Source organism: Crotalus tigris, unplaced genomic scaffold, assembly GCF_016545835.1.
Source record: "Crotalus tigris isolate CLP2741 ecotype Arizona unplaced genomic scaffold, ASM1654583v1 scf7180000018838.1047803, whole genome shotgun sequence".
NCBI classification, from domain to species: domain Eukaryota; kingdom Metazoa; phylum Chordata; class Lepidosauria; order Squamata; family Viperidae; genus Crotalus; species Crotalus tigris.
The window spans coordinates 497653-516695 of record NW_024097227.1 but is presented as its reverse complement, the minus strand read 5'-3'; the positions used below and the strand labels follow the sequence as shown (position 1 = coordinate 516695).

The following is a 19043-nucleotide window of genomic DNA, read 5'->3' as shown; positions in this document are numbered from 1 at the left end:
TGGAATTGATTGATTGAACTTTTTAGTCCCACCAAGTCTGCCTTACCACTTCAGCCACACCCACCCAATGGGCCACACCCATTCGGCACTCCATGATGCATAAGTGGGTTTTGGGTTGCAGTTTGGGCACTCAGTCTCTAAAAGGTTCGCCATCACCGGTCTAGCCAAACATGACTGATGTTAATAAAGCGTAAGCAGGATGGAACCTGCTTAGTTCTTGGATGGGAGACCAGAAAAGCCCCAGTGAAAATAACATCCCAGAAGAATGCAGTAACTGAAAACAAATCCCAAAGGAATTTAGTGACAAGACACTTCCATTTACTGCTGAGAAAGAAATATTGTGGTCCACAATAGTCTCCAGGAGTTAAGTTCAACTCAATATTTTTTTTTAATTTTATATACAGTATCCTTTTCAAATTCACTGGAAATCTTGGTTGTATTGAAATGAAGTTGTATTTAAACTTTCAGTGGAATACACAAAAGTTGGCATTTCAGTTATAAAATATTCTTCTAAAATGGTCCATCTACAGCATGACTTCACACAGGTGAAATAATGTTAATAAATGTTAATATTTAATTATTATAAATATTCACTTTGGCAAATAAGATTAATTATAATGGATGTGAATGACATGGCTTGGGGACATGCATATATATAAAATGGGAAATTTAATCAACATTTATGCAGTGTATTCAGATAAGTTACAGATTGTAATATTTGCAAGGTCAATACATTTGCAGTGTCCATGTATGCTGGACTACAGTATAAAACATTCTATCTATAACCACATTTTATTTCTTTATTTCATGAAATAGAATAATGTAAGTACTAAATTAAGGGCTAATCTATATCCATATGGAAAATCAACCCACCTGTTACTAGAGGTCTGAATGGCTCATATAAAGAACTGAATGCATTATGACAACTAACAATTTAAACAGTTTTTTTTACATATGTCCTTCAGATATGGCAATAACACTGTCAATAAATCATACACATTTTAATATTTTTGCTTATCCAAAAAAGTATGTGGGTGCTTTCACAATACAAGCTAATATTTTGAATAGTCATCATAACCGATTTATGAACTATAAGCCATTTAACATAAATGATTTCTTAAAATAAAAGTGTAAGAATTAAGGAACAGCATGTCTGAGAAAAACTTCCTTGTAACAATTCATATAATTAGCAATTTTTTAGTGCAAGTCCCACATTTCACAAAGTAAAGAAGTCAACTTAGGATCCCTTGTTCTCCAAGTTACTAGTACTTCTGAGTGGTTATGATTAAGTGTTCTGAGTTCAGTGAGCCGCCCTATGAGACGGGCAAAATGTTGCGGTTCTTCAGGATGATAGATTTTTGAATATTTGTACAGAATTCCTAAAAAAGGTTCCTGGAGTTTTTCTACATGTTGCTTGTTTTTTAGGAGTGGACGATCTGAAAAATATGAACATGATTTTTACATAAAAATACATATGATTTTGTGTAAAATAAATAACGTGTATTATTTTGTATTACTATTTTGTGTAAAATAATAACCACTTGAACTGTGGTTAGGATATTTCAAAATTACAGAGCAGCTAAACCCAACATCAGCTTGCCTATCTTTATGACAGAATGCCAGCTACCAGGCAATATCAGAAGACAGCTACCAGAAGACATGTTGGATTCTTTAGTAGAAATCATGTTTTGTATGAGAATACTACTGTATATATTCTTGTGCTATTGGCTATAGATTTCCCAGAAATCTCTTAGGCCCATTCAGGTTTTTACACTAATGTTTCTGCTAATTTCAGCAGAATAGGGATAATATGGTATTGTACCTTTAAAAAAATAAATCCTTAATTTGGAAGAAATCTTATCAAATGTGTATTAAAATATGGAAAAACTATAGTAGTCCTAAAAGGGAAAAATAAAACTTCTGTTCTCATTTTTAAAATTTGAACTTTAAGTAATTGCTAAAATTACCTGAAAAATACACAGTAGTTGCAACAAGTAATGCATATTCTGTTGCGGTCACATTAAGTTCTCCCATGCTTCTGTAGAAATAAAATAATGCAGTGATAAACTCCTCAGTTATACCTATAAAAACAACAGAAAATATCAGATGATAGCTAAATAATATATCATTGATTCATTTTTAAAACAAATATTGGGTTAAATATAAATGGGTAAAATTCATTCAGAAACGTTTTTGTGAGGAAGTTTATTGGCATTTTAAATGTTAATTGTGGTAGACACAATGGGTGTAAGAAAGAATAGTGTTAGAGGAATCAGAATGGTGGATAAATTAATCAGGGAAAATTAGTATATTGAGAGAAAAAAAGGCAAAAGTAAGACTTTTAAAACTTAAATAAAAAGCTTAAATGAAAAATGAATAAGCAAACTATTTTTAAAAATGTAAAACACAATGGGTTCTCCAGATAGTGAATAAGAAGAAAAATATTCCAAAGTTAAACTTGAGAAAAAGTAATGGAGATTCTTCGAAGTTATATGAACATAAAATAATAACAGCCATACTGTCCCCTCATCCACTATCATGGGAAGAACAATAAAAAAACTACTAAATAGTTTATTAATTACATAATGATAAGAACAAGAAAAAATATTAAATAGTTTATTAATTGTATAACAATAATTTTGTCAGTAAAAAAGAGTAGATCATGGAACATATTAACACAGTGATGGCAAACCTTTTAGAGACTGAGTGCCCAAACTGCAACCCAAAACCCACTTATGCATCGTCGAGTGCTGGGTGGGTGTGGCCCATTGGGTGGGCGTGGCCCATTGGGTGGGCGTGGCTGCCATGGTAACGGCAGACTGGGTGGGACTAAAAAGTTCAATCAATCAATTCCAACTTTGCAAGATCTTTTTTTTTCCTGCGAGAAGTTGAAATTGACTGATTGAACTTTTTTTTTTTTTTTTTGCACACGACGGCAGAGGCCTAAAGCGAAAAGGTTTTATAAAACCCAGCTGAAGGCTTAGGACTGGGGCGACAGCGCACATGCCGACAGAGAGGGTTCTGAGTGCTGCCTCTGGCACCCATGCCATAGGTTTGCCACCACTGTATTAACAATTGGGGTGATGAACTATATGAGAAACAAGGGTGTGAAATAAAAAGGAAACATTTTACAAAGCAAAATAGGCACTAGAAAAAAAGGCAAATAAAGATTGAAGTGGCTAAAGATGATTCCAGGCTTCAAAAAAGTAAAAATGTACATGGTGGTATCAAAATACTAAATCCAAATAGTGAATTGGATGAAATCAAAAACATGACAGGGAGCTAGATACTTCACTATTAAAAATTCAGTAGAAGAATTTTCAAGATATTTTTGTTACTTTTCTGAAACTAGATATATTTAAATTAAATAATTATTTAGTCATTTATTAAATATATCACAAGGCCCAGTTACCTGTTGTACTAGTAGATGTTGGACTTTCTTCTGTATGAGACATTTCTGTGGGATAAGCACTTTTATTTTGGCCACATAGAGTATGATCAGAAAATTTTATATGATCTACAGTAAAGAACAAAATAACCAAATATTCTTTTTAAAATATTTTTAACAGAATAAGTTGGATTACAAAAATATTGCTTAATACAATGTTAGAGCAAAGGGTTATTCAAAAGAAAGGGCACTGATGGGACAAGCTTTATAGCAAGCATTGGGCCACTTCATTATATACATAAAATAAAAATGCTATTATTAAAACTTACTTTCATTAAATGGTATCTGATATTCAATCCCTTGTTCATTGTATAATTGTGCTGAGCGTAAAAACATGGCTTCAATTGTAGAACCTTTTAATAGTGCAATCTGATCATCATTGGCTAAGCTTTCAAATCCTATAGTATAAAAAAAAGGTAAATTTAAACTAAGGATAATTTACCATTTACTTACCTTTTCTGAAAAAAGTTTTTTTATTTAAAAAATGAATCAGATTTGAAGACTCTAATTCTATGGTCTGGAAAGATATCTCAAGGATTTTTTTAGATTCCATCTCTTAAGTTTTTACAGCCTCAGGTATGAAAATTGTTGCTGGAAATGTTCTGCTTTCCCATCATAAAAGTTCTATGTTGGAGAGATCAAAGGGGAGGGGTGTCCATGAACTTTCCAGAGCCCAGCAATATTCTTCACTTGTAATTGAAAGAAGGAAAAAAGAATAGAAATTACTTCTCAGTCCCACTTAGCCAATAGGAATCATCCAGGGCTGTAGTAATCTTAGAAGCTCTGATACTGAATGCTGTGACAATCTAAATAGGATCATTGCAGATATTTCAAATATTTTTAAAATTATTGTGCATTGAAAAAATGTAAAATGGCAAGTTGCCTATGTAATTTTATATTGTAGCTACCGTGTTTTCCCGAAAATAAGACCTACCCCAAAAATAAGCTCTAGCCTGATTTTTGAGGTGGGCTTACGAATGGGAGGCTTACAACCCAAGCAATTCGCTCCGTCTCCAAGCACTCTATTTATAAGCAGATGAAGGTTCCAGCCGTAGAAGTGGGCCAACAGTGATGCGGGCTCCTGCTGTATGGGGCTGTTGGTGCTGCCGCCGCAAGGCAAAGCAGGTATCGGGAAAAAAATAAGACATCCCCTGAAAATAAGACCTGCCTCTTTTGGAGGCAAAAAAAATATGACCAGGTCTTATTTTCGGGGCAACATGGTACTACATAAACTTTAAATGTAGAGTTGAAAGGAATTCCAAATACTTAAGAAGTTTATGAATATGCCAGGGGCTACTGATTTGCACAAAGTGGAAAAGTAGACAGTATCACTGCCATGATCAAAGCACCAGAAGAACATGCAGATTCAGCAGTAGGTTAAAGTTGGCCAGGCTCATTGAAATGGATAGGGATGGCACATATTTAAACTCATTTTGATATCTTTGTCTACTTTGGGCCCCATCAAATATCTTTGACCAGAAATATTGTTTTGCAATATATCCTGGGCCAATAATTATAAAAAGCATAATCCATAAAATATCAAAAAATGGGGAATGCTAATTAGATCAATTAATGGTGCTTTCAGTTGGGTCCAAACTTATTCTTGCAATAGAGCAGTAGTGTCCAGAAAAAGTGTTGAAAAGTCAAGACAGCAGCACAATTGAAACTTTTTAAAATGCATTGATACTGCATATATATATATATATATATATATATATATATATATATATATATATGTATGTATGTATGTATATGTATATGTATATGTATACTGTATATATAAAGGGATGTGGCCTTGTTTACATTGCCATAAGCACTATCTCGACTTTTTTGAATGCCCTATCAATGCCAGTAGAGCAGATGCATGGTATCAGTGACAATTTAAGATCTAATGGCCAAAATGTAGATAGGCATTTTAATTCCATAGTATTAGTAGTGGCAATTTGCAGGAACAAAAATAAGTGGAAGACAGGACAAACAGCTAGAATGAATACAGAACACGATGGTAAACACATGGGCAGAAAAGAGTTTGGATAAGATGTTCAAATTGATTTGGAAAAAAGTCTTTACATGTTTTCAGATTTTTGATGCAAATTGTTTATGCAGGCAGAAAACATATTTTTTTCAAATAAAACAAATGTGCATGAAGTAAGTAGTTTGCCACTGTGCTTTAGGACGTTTTGGTAATTTCTCTCCTTCCAAATCCAGTTATCCAAGTGCTGCCACCAGGGCCATAGAGATTAAATTGGTATAAAGTAATATACCCGGTTAGAACATATTTTGAGTCAGCTAAATAGATTGATCAGAATTAGTTTGTAAAATGATGTATTAAAAAGTATTTACCTGGGAGTCTTTTTGTAAAATCTACTAGGATATGCACATGAACCATTGCTGTTTCCGAAAGACGTAGAAAATTCTCTTCAGGATTAGCACTTTCCTGTAACTAATTAAAATATTTAAAATGAGCCTATATGCCATTTAAACTTGGAATACCACATTTCTCAAAAAATAAAGGTAAAGGTTTCCCCTTTCCACTTGAGTCCAACTCTAAAGGGCTGTGCTCATCTCCATTCCTTAGTCAAAGGAGCCAACATTGTCAAAAGACATTTCCATGGTTATATGGCTGGGGGGCTTAGAACACTGTTATCTTTACTTTCCCACTGAAGTTGTATCTATTTATTTTCTTGCATTTCCATGCCTTCAAACTGCTAGGTGGGCAAGAGCTGGGGCAAATAACAGGAGCTCACCCCATTGCTTGGTGGTTGGGTCTCAAACCCAGGCTATCAGCTTGCCAACTGACGAGCTCAGAGTCTTTAACTGCTGAGCTATCATGCCCTTCTCAAAAAAAAATCTTGGTAATATTAATTTATAAGCACATACAAACTTTTTTGCTTCCTCCATTGGAATTGTGCATTTTTGGTGAGCAGCCAATATATGATCAATGAGTTCATGTTCTGCAGGAGTAAATTCCATTCTCTCCTGGACCTTTGAAAAAAAAGTAGGCTTTACTTCAATGCCAAATACTATAATTAAATTCAATAATAAAAATATGAAATATGACTCTACTTTTAAAGGTTTGGTTGTAGAAGATACATGCTTGCTGTCCATTCCCTCGTCTTCCATTTTGATGTTGCAAAGGAAACTACTTTTTTTTCTAAGTCGTTTTGATTTACATTGGACTTCAGTTAGCAAACCTATAAGATTTTATACCAAAATTCATAAGCATATTTAAGAACTATGTTGATATTTAAGTTAAGTTGTAAAATATGTGGCACTTTTGTAAACCACATAAATTGAAATTGTATTAAAAATTACTGCATTTGATTAATTTATTCTATTCCATGATATACAACTTATCAGAAATGTTCTTAAGTAGCACATCAGAAACAAGAGAAAAGTAGTTTTGGCACTCACATTCAGCCAGCATTCCCATAGCTTTACATTTCTTTAGGCGACATTCCTGACACTTCCTCCTCATATACATATCCATTTCACAATGACCTCCACTCTTGCATCTGTATATTGCATTTTTGGTGATGCTCCGTCGAAAAAATCCTTGCAACAATTATTTCAGATTATGACAAATAATAAAGAAACTATACATCATCAACTTACTGTACTTCAATTTGTAGTGTTCAATATACTAAGGTAATATATTGCAAAAAAAATAGCATGTTAACAAATAAGATAACACTTTTTTTACAAATCTAAAACATAATTTCTTAAAAGCAAATGAGTTCCATTGAACTCAAGGGGTCTTACTTTTGAATTACATGGATATTATAAGTAAGATATGATAATATTGTCATTAAGGTAATTATTTACAATTATGCTATATAGCTTACAATGATTTATAACAAGTTAGATTTTAAATAGCTTAGAAAGGCCTACCTATCCCCTCACCATCACCACATGAGTAGATTAGGCTGAATTTCTGAGAATGTTTATTAAAAACATAATCTGAAAATTATCTGATATTTCCCTCTCAGTACAAATGTTCACACACACCCCTTGAAGTTCAGTAAAAAAAATTGCTTATTGAACTTCAAAGGTGATGTAAATTTGAACACTTGCATGTCAATACTAGGTCTGATCAGCACAACTGGCAGGGACCAGATTGCTGAAGATTGTATCAAGGGGGAAATATCAGAAACCTCCAGATTAATGTTTATTTATCTTCAATATGCTCATTTATTTTCTGAATAGCCGCCAAATTCCTGTTTTTGATTTTTTACTCCTGCAGCTCTAATACCATTAAACTGTCTAAAGGCTTCTACTTTCACCAATTATGTCATTTCCAATTGAATAGAACATAATTTACTTCCTATAACATACTTACAATTCCAGCACCAATTTCTGCCCATTATCTTCTTAACTCATCTCCAATATTTTGAATAATAAATATTTGGCACCACATTCTTAAGCCTTTCATATGCCAGTCCCACTTAAGATACAATATTATTTTCTTATTACCTTTACAGCCTTCACAGGTGAGCGCATTGTAATGATATCCTGAAGCCTTGTCTCCACAGACTACACAGAGCTCTTCTTGCCCTTTTATTCGTAAGGCAGAATGATTAAGCCTAGGTCGTTTCTGTCCAAGGTGTCCTGCCCCATCATGATGGGCACCCATGCAGGTGGGTTTACTGAATTCACAATTATTGATGATGTATTGGCCATCACTGAACTGAGAGTCCAAACTATATGAATTGTAATGAGTCTGTGGAGATGGTGTCTGTAATACTGGAGGGAACTGAACAGTTGAATATTGGCAGTAAGGAGCAGCTTGGAAATCAAGATCTTGCACTGGATAACTGATATGGTCTGGTAAGACATCTGGTTTATTTTGAAAAAAATCACAATTTAGAATTTGACATGTTTAATTGTAAACTATTGTAATATTTCTATATCTAATTAAAATTTTGCCATTTGATTAAAAAAAAACCTCTGCATCGGAGTTACATATGAGCAGTGAAAACATAAGTTTATTTATTTATTTATTATCAAATTTATTTGCCACCCATCTTGTATCCAATGACTCTCATAGTTGAAGTTAACAATATAGAAAACACATTCCAAGAGGAAAGTTTTTTTTAAAAAAGGAAGAAACTGAATGAATGAAATTTCATTTTATAATGACCAACTGGAAATTAAGCATATTGCTAGAATTATTTTCAGATTTGGAATGTGCTTTTAGAAACTACTGTAAACAATACATCCTTTTCTGAAGAATTCATTTTTATTATTATTTTTAATTAAAGTAAGCTGAATTTTACAGTACAACCATTAATATATTTACTCTAAAACACTTGCCCCTTCGTAACCATTCTTGTGGTTGTATAATCAATTTTCCCAGGAACACTGTTCTATTGAAGGGCTATGGGAAGAGAATCTTCTGTTTAAAGGTGTCCTATACTTGAAGGAGTCCCCAGTGACTTAAAGAATATAATCCAGGAAGGACCTTGATATTGATATTGAATAAGATCTGGAGGATAATGCAGCATTTTAAGTACAAAAAATGACATTCATAAAAGATTTTAAGAAGAATTAATGCCTTAAAATATTCACTGAATTCATCATTTGAAGAACTTTCATGATCTTTGAATCTTTCTTTGAATTGAATGTGTATTGGGAGGAAGGGGGAATTTATTTTTGACTCCCTCAAATCTAAAATGGCATCCCAAATAACATTTCAATATTCTTCTTATATGACCCAGAACATGTATTTAACAATTGCAGAAATTCTTGTTTTTACTAACACACATATTTTATTGGTAATTTCTCTTTTTTACTCACCATAATACTGTATTGGCTCACTAAGGCAGTATCCATCAGATACTGTTACAAAGGTATTTGCCATGTTCCCACTGCTTCATTCAATATGGATATAATTGTCCTTTCAAAAAAAAAAAAAATCAGACCTGAGGAAAAGGATTGCATTTAATTATTTTAAAGTTCAAGAGCCAATGTTTGCTGCAAAAATGAAAGCTTTCTAAAGCAATTTATAGAGATAAAATATGCTGAAAAAAGAAATGGAAAAAGCAATCCTTTGAAGGGCTCTAAAGGAAAACAAGAAAGTCCAGTTGCCTCATGAAAAAGCATCTTTGAGGTTCTAAAGTATAATTTAGTCAACCAAATACATTTGATTAAAATCTTTATCAGGCCTCCATTGAAAACTGTTCTGTGTAAATTTTGTGTGTGTGTAGATGAACTATAAGAACATCATTTCATTGCAAAGTAAGCATACAGCACACACAGCATGTTGTTTTGTTACATGTTGCCTGTAAAAGTTTAAACCAAGTATGTTAGAAATATAATTTATGTAATATAACTTATTCTTGTTCTTCAAGAAGACCTCTTTCCACACAATCCCTTTCTAATAAATTCCCTTCTCAAGTCATGCTTATAGGTTTGGTATTTTATGATTAAGGGTTTGGTATTTTATGATTCTTGGAAACCTCTATCCCAGAAATTCTGCTGCTAAAATTTGGTAATAAACTTACTAATACTGACATGGGTCATAAGGGTCTCGAATGGAATTGATATTTTATAGCGTAATGTGCCTAGTTTCCTTAAAAAAAAACAAAAACAACAGACCACTCATGGCAGTGGTAGCAGATAAACAATTCTACCTCCTCCCATTCTGGTGATGTTATCCAATCTTTAGATGCCTGATATTAGCTATCAGAGAGAAAGAAAAAGAGAGAAAATTAAACACCCTGGTCACAATAATTTTTAAAACTGCCACAGGAAATGGAAAAGGCCAACATAAGTTTAATTTGGAAGTTAAGAAAATATCCTGGTTAACATTCCTATACTTAGAAAAAAATCACCATAAAGCCTGAAAGAAACAAAAATGCTAATTATATATACAGAATATAAAAGTAAGACTTATAAAGGATAAGAACTTGAAAATAATTTTGAGAAGGACTGAGAAGTAGAAAATTAGATTTCCTGGCAGCACAGCAGATTCTCTCTGTTCAAAGAAAGGTAATTCTCAAATTGCTATCCAAAGTTCTCTAAGTTCTAAACAATTTGAAACTTACTATATCATGTAATGCAAAATAATAGCTGCTACATCTTAAAAATAATTACAGCAAAAGTTTGGATTTTATTCTTTGTATTATTTATTCAACTAATCATTAAGGTCTTCAATGTTAGATTTCAACTGACCAGATTAGAATCTGAAATTAAAGAAAATGTGTTGTTTTGTGTCAGTATATCAACTCTGTTGTTTGTAAGGAAATAGAGGGTGAGATTTTAAATGTAGCATATAATTCTTTATTTGCTTACTAGTTCTTTTTATTAAAATATTATAATTTGACCACTATCAGAAATATTTCATAGTTGGTTACAGTTCAAAAGAAACATAGAATAAAATACTAAAGTAAAATACAAATAAATAACACTTTAAAAGCTTGAAGCAACTATAATCATTATACATATAGCAACAGACATTTTAGAACCTCTAAAATGTTCCAGAAAGTAGACTCATTGGCACATACCAGAACCAGATTTCAAATTGTCTTCAAGGGCAAAGCCACACAAAATTGCAGCAGTTGAACTTGGCATTAACAAAGTATTGATTACTGTGTTTGGACATCCCTGTCCAGAAAAGCTTGCAGCACCTATAAGGAAGACTTATGTGACTCTAATTTGCTAAATTAATGTGGCTGCACAAAATAATATAATTTGGTATAACTGCTCAAGTAATTCTAGACGTCTATAGTCTGACTTTTGTAAGAAAGGAAGACTTATATATTTGATGGAAATTAGAGGAACAAACTGAAAAACTGGGAAATTTTATCTTAGGAAAATTAATAGATAAAAGGCCCAAAGGACAGAGAATAATAAAAAAAGTTGGGAATAACTGAGAAAAAAAAATCTGAAAAAAGAGTCAGGTAATAGTAAGAACAACTTCACAAGCTTAAATCAGGAGAGGCTATATGCTATGAAGAAAGGAGATGGATGCTGGTGTATTTTTATTGTTTGGATCACAGAATCGTATTGGATCACAGAATCGTACAGTAAAATGCTGTTACTTTTGCTATGTTTTTTTAAAGATTCGATTGAAGATTAACAAAATATCAGATTTTTTGAGTTTCCAGAGGTTTTCTTTTCCATCAAACAAAATGGATAAGGTAAAGAAACAAATAGAAAGGAGGAAGAAACTAGCTGATGTTCAAATAGTATAATTGTTTCTTCAAATCGATCAATTCTTTTCTCCATAAGATTCTACTATAGGATTCATGGCTTGCAGCTCAGAGGTTAGATGTGATTACCACCTTCAGTGCAAACACCAAAGGCTCTCCAATAGTTGCCATAAATTATACTTTTAGTGTGACTGGAGGAAAATACATAAATATGCAGAGATTCATCAGATTAGCCATAGTTAATGTAATTATATTTTCAATTATGTATAAGTTGAATCAAATTTAGGTTTTATCCTAGCTCAGTGGTGGCGAACCTATGGCACGAGTGCCAGAGGCGGCACTTGGAGCCCTCTCTGTGAGCACACGCACCGTCTCCCCAGCCCCGCCTCCTCCCACAGCTCCCTCACCAGCAGCCTCCCCCGGAGGAGAGTTGCCCCTGGGTGTGGCCCACACAAAGCAGCAGAGCCAAGGACATGGTAGCTGGGCAGCGGGGTTGCACGCAGATGCTGCAGGGCACAGGCGGAGGGCATGGCTGCCATTGCACTGCTGTGCTGCCCAGATGATCTGTGGCATGCTGTGGAGGTGATGGGTGGGCAGGGTGGAGCGGGGACGGGGGTGGGGGGGCAGTTTTTGGGCACTCAGTCTCTAAAAGGTTCACCATCACTGTCCTAGCTCAATTTATTTTCATGGGCCCATATTTTTTTGAAATGTGAAGCTTGACAAATTACTCAAAGGCCACTTTTATTTTTCAGACTAAAAGGAAAAAAAATGAGAAGTGGACGAGGAACAAAGAAATTTTTTGTCTTGGTTCATTGTGACCTTAAAAAGAAGCCCAGAATCTTGTTTCCATTATCAACAAACTTTCCATTATCCATTATCAACAAACTTTCTGCGATGTATTTATTACAAAATTGGACAAATTGTCTTTTTAACAAGTTTTTACTTTGGATTTGGCCTGCCTAAAACAAGGAATATTATATAGGAACTTTTTTTAATGTTTCACTAGCAGTTCCATTTTTAAAAATCAAAATATCATTTATGACAGGCTGAAATGATGGAATAAGAGCACAGTGTTTCAAATGGAGACTATCTAGAAGATGAGACTATCTGGAAGATGACTATGTTGTTGGTTTTTAGAGAATTTTTTAATTCTACTTTAGGCCTTAAATTTGAATCCCTAATTAAAAATAATCACAGTTCTGGGTTTATATATAGTAATAAATGGTTGTTAATTTAAAACAGAAGCAAGTTTACAAATACAACTAATAGCTGTGCCAGAAGAGAAAGAGATTAATTAATTGATTGGTTTGGTGTGTAATTGTAAACCATAGCTGACCATTGTTTTTAAGTTTGTGTTTAATTACCAATCTTGTCTATGCATTTGTGGCAAAACCGAAGTAAATATAAGCATCCTTTTTCTGAATATCTGGGAGTAGAATGGATGGGTGGAAAGTAAGGAGCTACTTTGTAATTCTTCCACAATCCAAATACTTTGCAGTAAGTAGCAGGGACAGCCTTCAAAATACTGAATTTTAGATCAATATTTTGCCAGTTAAGAAATTTATGCTGTGTTTGTAATGGCAATTTGAACAGTTGGCATAATTGACATTGTATCAGTTAACAACTATTTTAAAATAGATTCCTCTGGTCCATGAAACAGCATAAAAGTGTGCTACAATAATGTACTCTATTACAACAGCTGAGCTCTAATCTTGACGAATAACAAGCCAGTGAGTAGTGCTCCTCTTACAAATTTAATGTAAAACAAGTCAAAGCAAATTGTTGATTTCCTGCCAGTAGGAAAAAAAAAAAACATTGCCCTGTTGCTGTCTCTGTTGGTGGGCTTAATCTGAGACAGGAGGTGAGTTTTGATAGATTGTTCAACTCATGGCTTTAACATTCTGTCAAATTATGATCCATGGAATTGATAGAGGAAAATAGGACAGGTCCTTTACCAAAGCCATTGCTTACCCCATACATCACTTGAACAGTCTACTTTACAGTATTGGGCAACTTCCATATACTCAACCCAACGGATCACGTCCCAAGAAATAAACAATTTCCCAGTAAATCACACTGGGTTATTATCTGTGTCATCCAACTCTCATGGACCATGGGATGGTTGACCGGGAAGGTTCATCTTTTCCCCTACTTCTTTTTCTACCATCATGGTTTCAAGCCCCGAAAGGAGTAGGGGAAGGAATAGGAAAGAGAAATGAAAGGGTACAAAAAAAGCTAGGAAAGGAGAAAGAAAATTGTCATCTTGAAAAACACCTTGAAAGAAAGCAAATTGCAAGGCACCGTAGCACTGTCTTAAACGGAGAGAAGTTATCTAATGTTTATGAAGAATTCCCTCAGACACTAATACTTACTGTACAAACTGCCTGTCAGGGGCTTTTCTTTCTGCATGTATCTAGCTGTCATACATGGGACCATTAGATCCATGTAATTATATAGCCTGTATAATTCTTGATTGTTGCTCTGTGAACCATATTCATCACACAGGCAAGGAACTGGATACCTGACACTTCCTGCTGCCCAAGCCAAAATAGCTTTTCTTTGGAAATTGATTCTCCAAGTAATATTTCCATTCTGCATAATCTTCTTAATAAATTTTTATCTAACTTTCCTACATTGTTTCTGAGTCCATGAAAGATTTACTTTTGATTTTGATTTAAAGGCAATTAAAGCTACCACTAAACCTGTAGTGGCTAAATGGAGAGATCTCATGCATGAGGAGAACAAGTGCCACAGAGTCTCTCTTCCTACTCCACCCCTTATTCTCCTGTAATATAAGTCCCAGAAATCAATACTAGAGCCAGGTGGCAAAGCTGATATGGGGAACTAAACTGGGACAGGGAAAATTGTGAAAAGTTATCTCTTGCTTTGCCATCAAAGGAAACATTTACTGGCATTTCTGCATTTGTAAGTAGGGTTCACAAAACAATGGCTTTAAATTTGCTTTAAGTCAGTGGTTCTCAACCTGTGGGTCGGGACCCCATTTGGGGTCGAACGACCATTTCACGGGGGTCGCCAAACCACGCTGTCCGCCATTTTTTTGCCTTTTCCCTAGCTGTCCTACTCCCTCTTATTGGTGGCCACACCCACTTGGGGGTCACCACAACATAGGGAACTGTATTATGGGGTCACAACATTAGAAAGGTTGAGAACCACTGCTTTAAGTAAAGATGGATATAGTTGTGATAGGGGTATAGGGTGCAATTGGACATATTCAAGTAGGAAGCTTACAAAATAAAGTCTCTTACAGGTTAAATAGCAGGATCCATTCATTTTCATACAAAGGAAGTCAAATAAAAGAAATTTATTCTACACTAGTCTTAATATTTTAGCATTCAATAGTAATGAATGTTACTAAAAATTTCATGACAAAAATTATTTAATTTTTTGCAAAGATACTGTGCAGCTGTTAACTATTATAAATGGCAATAAAAATGTAATGCTTGCTTTATTACACAATGTAGAGCATAGGCCTCACAGGGGACCCCCCAGGGAGTATTTCAGAATGTTTGAACTGATAGTACATTAACATCTATCGTAAATATTTTGACAGTAGTGTCAAAAGGGAAATTTCTTGACCAGAGAGAATTTTAGGAATTTGAGCTGAAAGTCTTCCTGCATGTCTGTTGTGTACTTATTTCCTGGGAAGAAAAAACTAAGGTTGCAAAACCATCAGATTTGGGCAAAAGATTCAAATCTTGATTTGGAACCTGTCCTAACTCTTTCTTCAGATTGTGATGTACAAAAATAACTGAAACTGTTGCCATTATGTAAACATTTAATTTTACATAGACAACTTTGATTATTTCTAACAGAGTTTAAGTTTTTTTGTGCTTTAGCATTAAAGCTTCATAATGACAACAGAAATATGAAGAATTGATCAATATGTCATCAATAATGTTTTAAGAACTTGTTGTTTTGCATTGTTTAATTACTTTGCTATATTTTCCTTACATGCTATTAAGACTTTTAAAACTTTAAAATATACTAAAATTAAGATTGCTATTATAAAGACACATATTTGGAATGAATTCCTCTGAAGATTTGAGTAATTTGAAATGAAGGAAAATCTACATAGAGAATTATCTGTAGAAATAAAATAAATCTATGTGACCTGTTCTACATGGCAACTACTTTCTCATACATACACACACACACACACACACACACACACACACACACACTTCTTGTATGTAACAGTTTGTAGTGATGAACATTACATACATGCATAAAGTACATCAGCATACACATTTTCTCAAACTTTTGTACATTTAAAAGAGTGCTCAGCAAACTTTGCTTTAAAGCAAATATGTTAACAATAAGGAGTAAATTAACTGAACACATCCACAACTGTTTGTATTCATGACTATACTGCAATACATGTCACATATGAGATTTCTCTTGCTTTCTCTCCATCTAATAATTCCCCAATAATTTTAGTAAAATAGAAACATTATTGCATCCATTTTATATACTCTAAGGATGCTTTCCAGCATACTGAATGTGCTGATAAATAATAGCTATCAAAACCACAGTGGTTAATATGGTCATTATGGTGCCAAATTTTCATATAGGTACTTTTTAACCATTTTTTAAAGTGTTGTCACTGTGGAGAAAAGTAATTATCATAAGTTACCTTTAGAGATGGAAATTATAAGCAAATGAAATGAAAGTGAAATGTTCCAGTGAGAATAAATGGTTGTTTTTCTATTTTGACATTCCAATCATAATTTAGTTTAGATTTTATATTAGGAAGAACATCCCAAAATATTTCCATTGTAACAGATGTTAGTGTTTTCTAAAAATATCTATTTAAAATAGAAATATAAATATTGCCGCCATTTTATTTAATATCACAAAATGTGAGTGTCTACAAGTTGTAATCCCATGTTGTATCTAATAATTCTATTTACCAAAATTAGTTTGCGTATTTCATTGTTGATTTAGAATGGAAAGATGCACAAATTTTCTTTTCAGTGTGTTTAATGAATTATTATTTATTATTAAACATAATATTACTATGGTTAATTTACTAATTCACTCTGTTCCAGAAAATGGAACAGGACAAGCAGAGTAACTTAAAAAATAACTAAATATCTTGTCATTAAAAGACTAGAATGTTCATTATGTCAATGTAATATACCTCAATATCCAATTCTCAAATAATAGGAGACAAGGCAAGTAATTCATATGTGGGTGAAAATTAAATATGTTCCAGGAGTCTTTTCATCCAATGACAACATAGATGATGTGCCCATTAAGTAAAGTTGAAAGCCGTGCTTCTGTAGATAGATAGATAGATAGATAGATAGATAGATAGATAGATAGATAGATAGATAGATGTAGATTCTCACATTCCCATGCTATTTCTAACCAAGAAAATAATGAAAATGAAAAGAAAGTAAAAGCAAATGAATAGCTGAATCTTTCATCATAATTAAGTTCTGCATTTTGAAAGTCACATGACAAACTTGACATAATGACTCTAAAGCATAGCATTTTTTTTAAAAATGGACAATTCTCAGGCATAAGTGAATAAAATTACTTACACCACTTTGTTCCAGGGAACTGTTCTCTTATCGTCCCTCTTTTCAGTCCATCTGGAGCAAAGAGGGTTTTTTCTGTATTTATCTGTTTCTTTGCACTCACTTTGGCTCCAAATGCATTACAGAGCGGCACTTCACTCTATCTTAGAGACACAAGCTTCCCACACAGCCATCCCCAGGGTCAAAGCAAGGGCAGCTGCAAGATCACATAAATCAAACAATAACTGAATCATCAGGGACAGAGGCCATCGGGATCCACACGTCACATTTTCCCAGCAATCTCTGGAGCCAGCTCTCTCAACTTTTCTGTTGTCCTGATTCAAAGTTTGACATATGCTCGTTTTGATTGCTTCACACTGTTAACACTGCACGTTACCAGCACAGACTGACTGTACCTTCTCATGGAAAGGCAAACAGCAAGCAGCATGCAATATAGTGGACAGAATTTAAGGCTAGAAATAGACAAGGCAGGATTCTGACTTCTATTCAGATAACATTGGGCTAATTGTTATTTATTTCACAGTATCATTCAGAGTTGAAGGAGGTGGGGAAATCATCTGTTTCTTTACAATGAACAGAGGATTAAAAATGTAATAAATAACAAAATACTTATTCCTGCCATGCTTTTTTTATAATTATCCTGTCCCATTCATAGATTTTCCTTATACATGTTTGCTTAAACATGGCTTGTTTAATAAGCCACAGTGGGCTAGTTTACACCACACACTAACTTAACATATATTTAAGTCAAACTTAAACATCTTCAAAATGGTTTAGTATGGTATTTTTCCATTTATAGAGTTCTAGAAATAATGTTATCTCCATTTTTAACCCTTCTCTTATTTCTTCTTCTACTTATTTTCTTTTCATACAACTTTCCATCAAAAGATCTTGTTGAAGATAGAATAGATGATTTTCAGTTGGGAGTGTTAGAAACTATATATCTGAAAAAAAATACCTGGTGATATCCATACTAGTTATAGTCACTTCAATGGAGCTGAAATTCCTGACAATACATAACATGTAATGTTCTAGATTTGAGAGAGAGAGAAAGAGAGAGAGAGAGAGATTATTGCATCAATTCTTCATCAAGATGGTCAGCTGTCAACTTATTTTGTGACCCTCATTTAAACTGTTGTTTTAAAACTTAATAATTTAAAATGTTTTGGGGTCAAATACTTTAAAGGACCACTACATAGATATTTATCTCTCTGAACAGTAAAAATTTTCATGGAGTTCCAGGAGGCATGGAGAGATGAAGTAATATAGACTTATCAAGGTGACAGAACTTCTAAGTTAAGATGACACAGAGTCAAAGGTGATGGGTAGAAGTGTGGGTATCTCAATATAGAGAATATATAAGCACTCCCAGCAGAAACAGTATTTCATAATCCAGCAGAAACAGTATTTCATAATTCCTCAAACCATCTCGGTTTGTCTCAAGGTAAGGTCATCTCTGCAAGTGATTCATGTTTCTTCAAATTAATCTCTGTATGTGCTGTAGCTTAGTAATACTGTAGGCAGTGGAGCACCTAGATTTGAAAATGAAACCACTACTGGGTTTGTTATTTGGCATCATGTTTTGTGGTATCATAACTGTTGTCCTACAACTCTGATAGTAAACAGAAATTTATTGCAGTGTTAACTGTGAGCACGCATCATATACTGAAGTTTGATATATGTTTTTGAAAAAATTACTGTCACAGAAATGTCACAATCCTCCTGTATTTCTATAAAAAAATTGAATCTTGGTGAGCATCCACTAAGAGTGGTATGTTCTTAACATTGGTCAACATTCTGAAAAACAGACAAGTCAGGCTGATCATTCAACTGTTTCCGGACACCCTACTGCAGTGTGAATTAATCTGGTACATAGTT

The 19043-nt window shown here is 33.8% G+C and overlaps 1 protein-coding gene across 2 annotated transcripts; it reads right to left on the bottom strand.

Moving 5' to 3' along the window:
- Positions 1–35: 35 nt before the first annotated feature.
- On the bottom strand, positions 36–17411 carry LOC120314138 (bile acid receptor-like). Of its 2 annotated transcripts, none has more exons than XM_039356920.1 (11): positions 17169–17411; positions 9245–9369; positions 7922–8284; positions 6863–7003; positions 6515–6642; positions 6329–6433; positions 5792–5891; positions 3718–3846; positions 3413–3517; positions 1968–2081; positions 36–1436 (listed from the first exon to the last, which is right to left on the bottom strand). In XM_039356920.1, the coding sequence occupies exons 2-11, from the start codon at positions 9306–9308 to the stop codon at positions 1198–1200; spliced, it is 1488 nt and encodes a 495-aa protein (XP_039212854.1). In that variant the 5' UTR covers positions 9309–9369; positions 17169–17411; the 3' UTR covers positions 36–1197. The 2 variants fall into 2 exon arrangements, with proteins under 2 accessions (XP_039212854.1, XP_039212853.1); XM_039356919.1 differs by having other exon boundaries at positions 9245–9344; positions 17169–17410.
- Positions 17412–19043: the final 1632 nt, after the last annotated feature.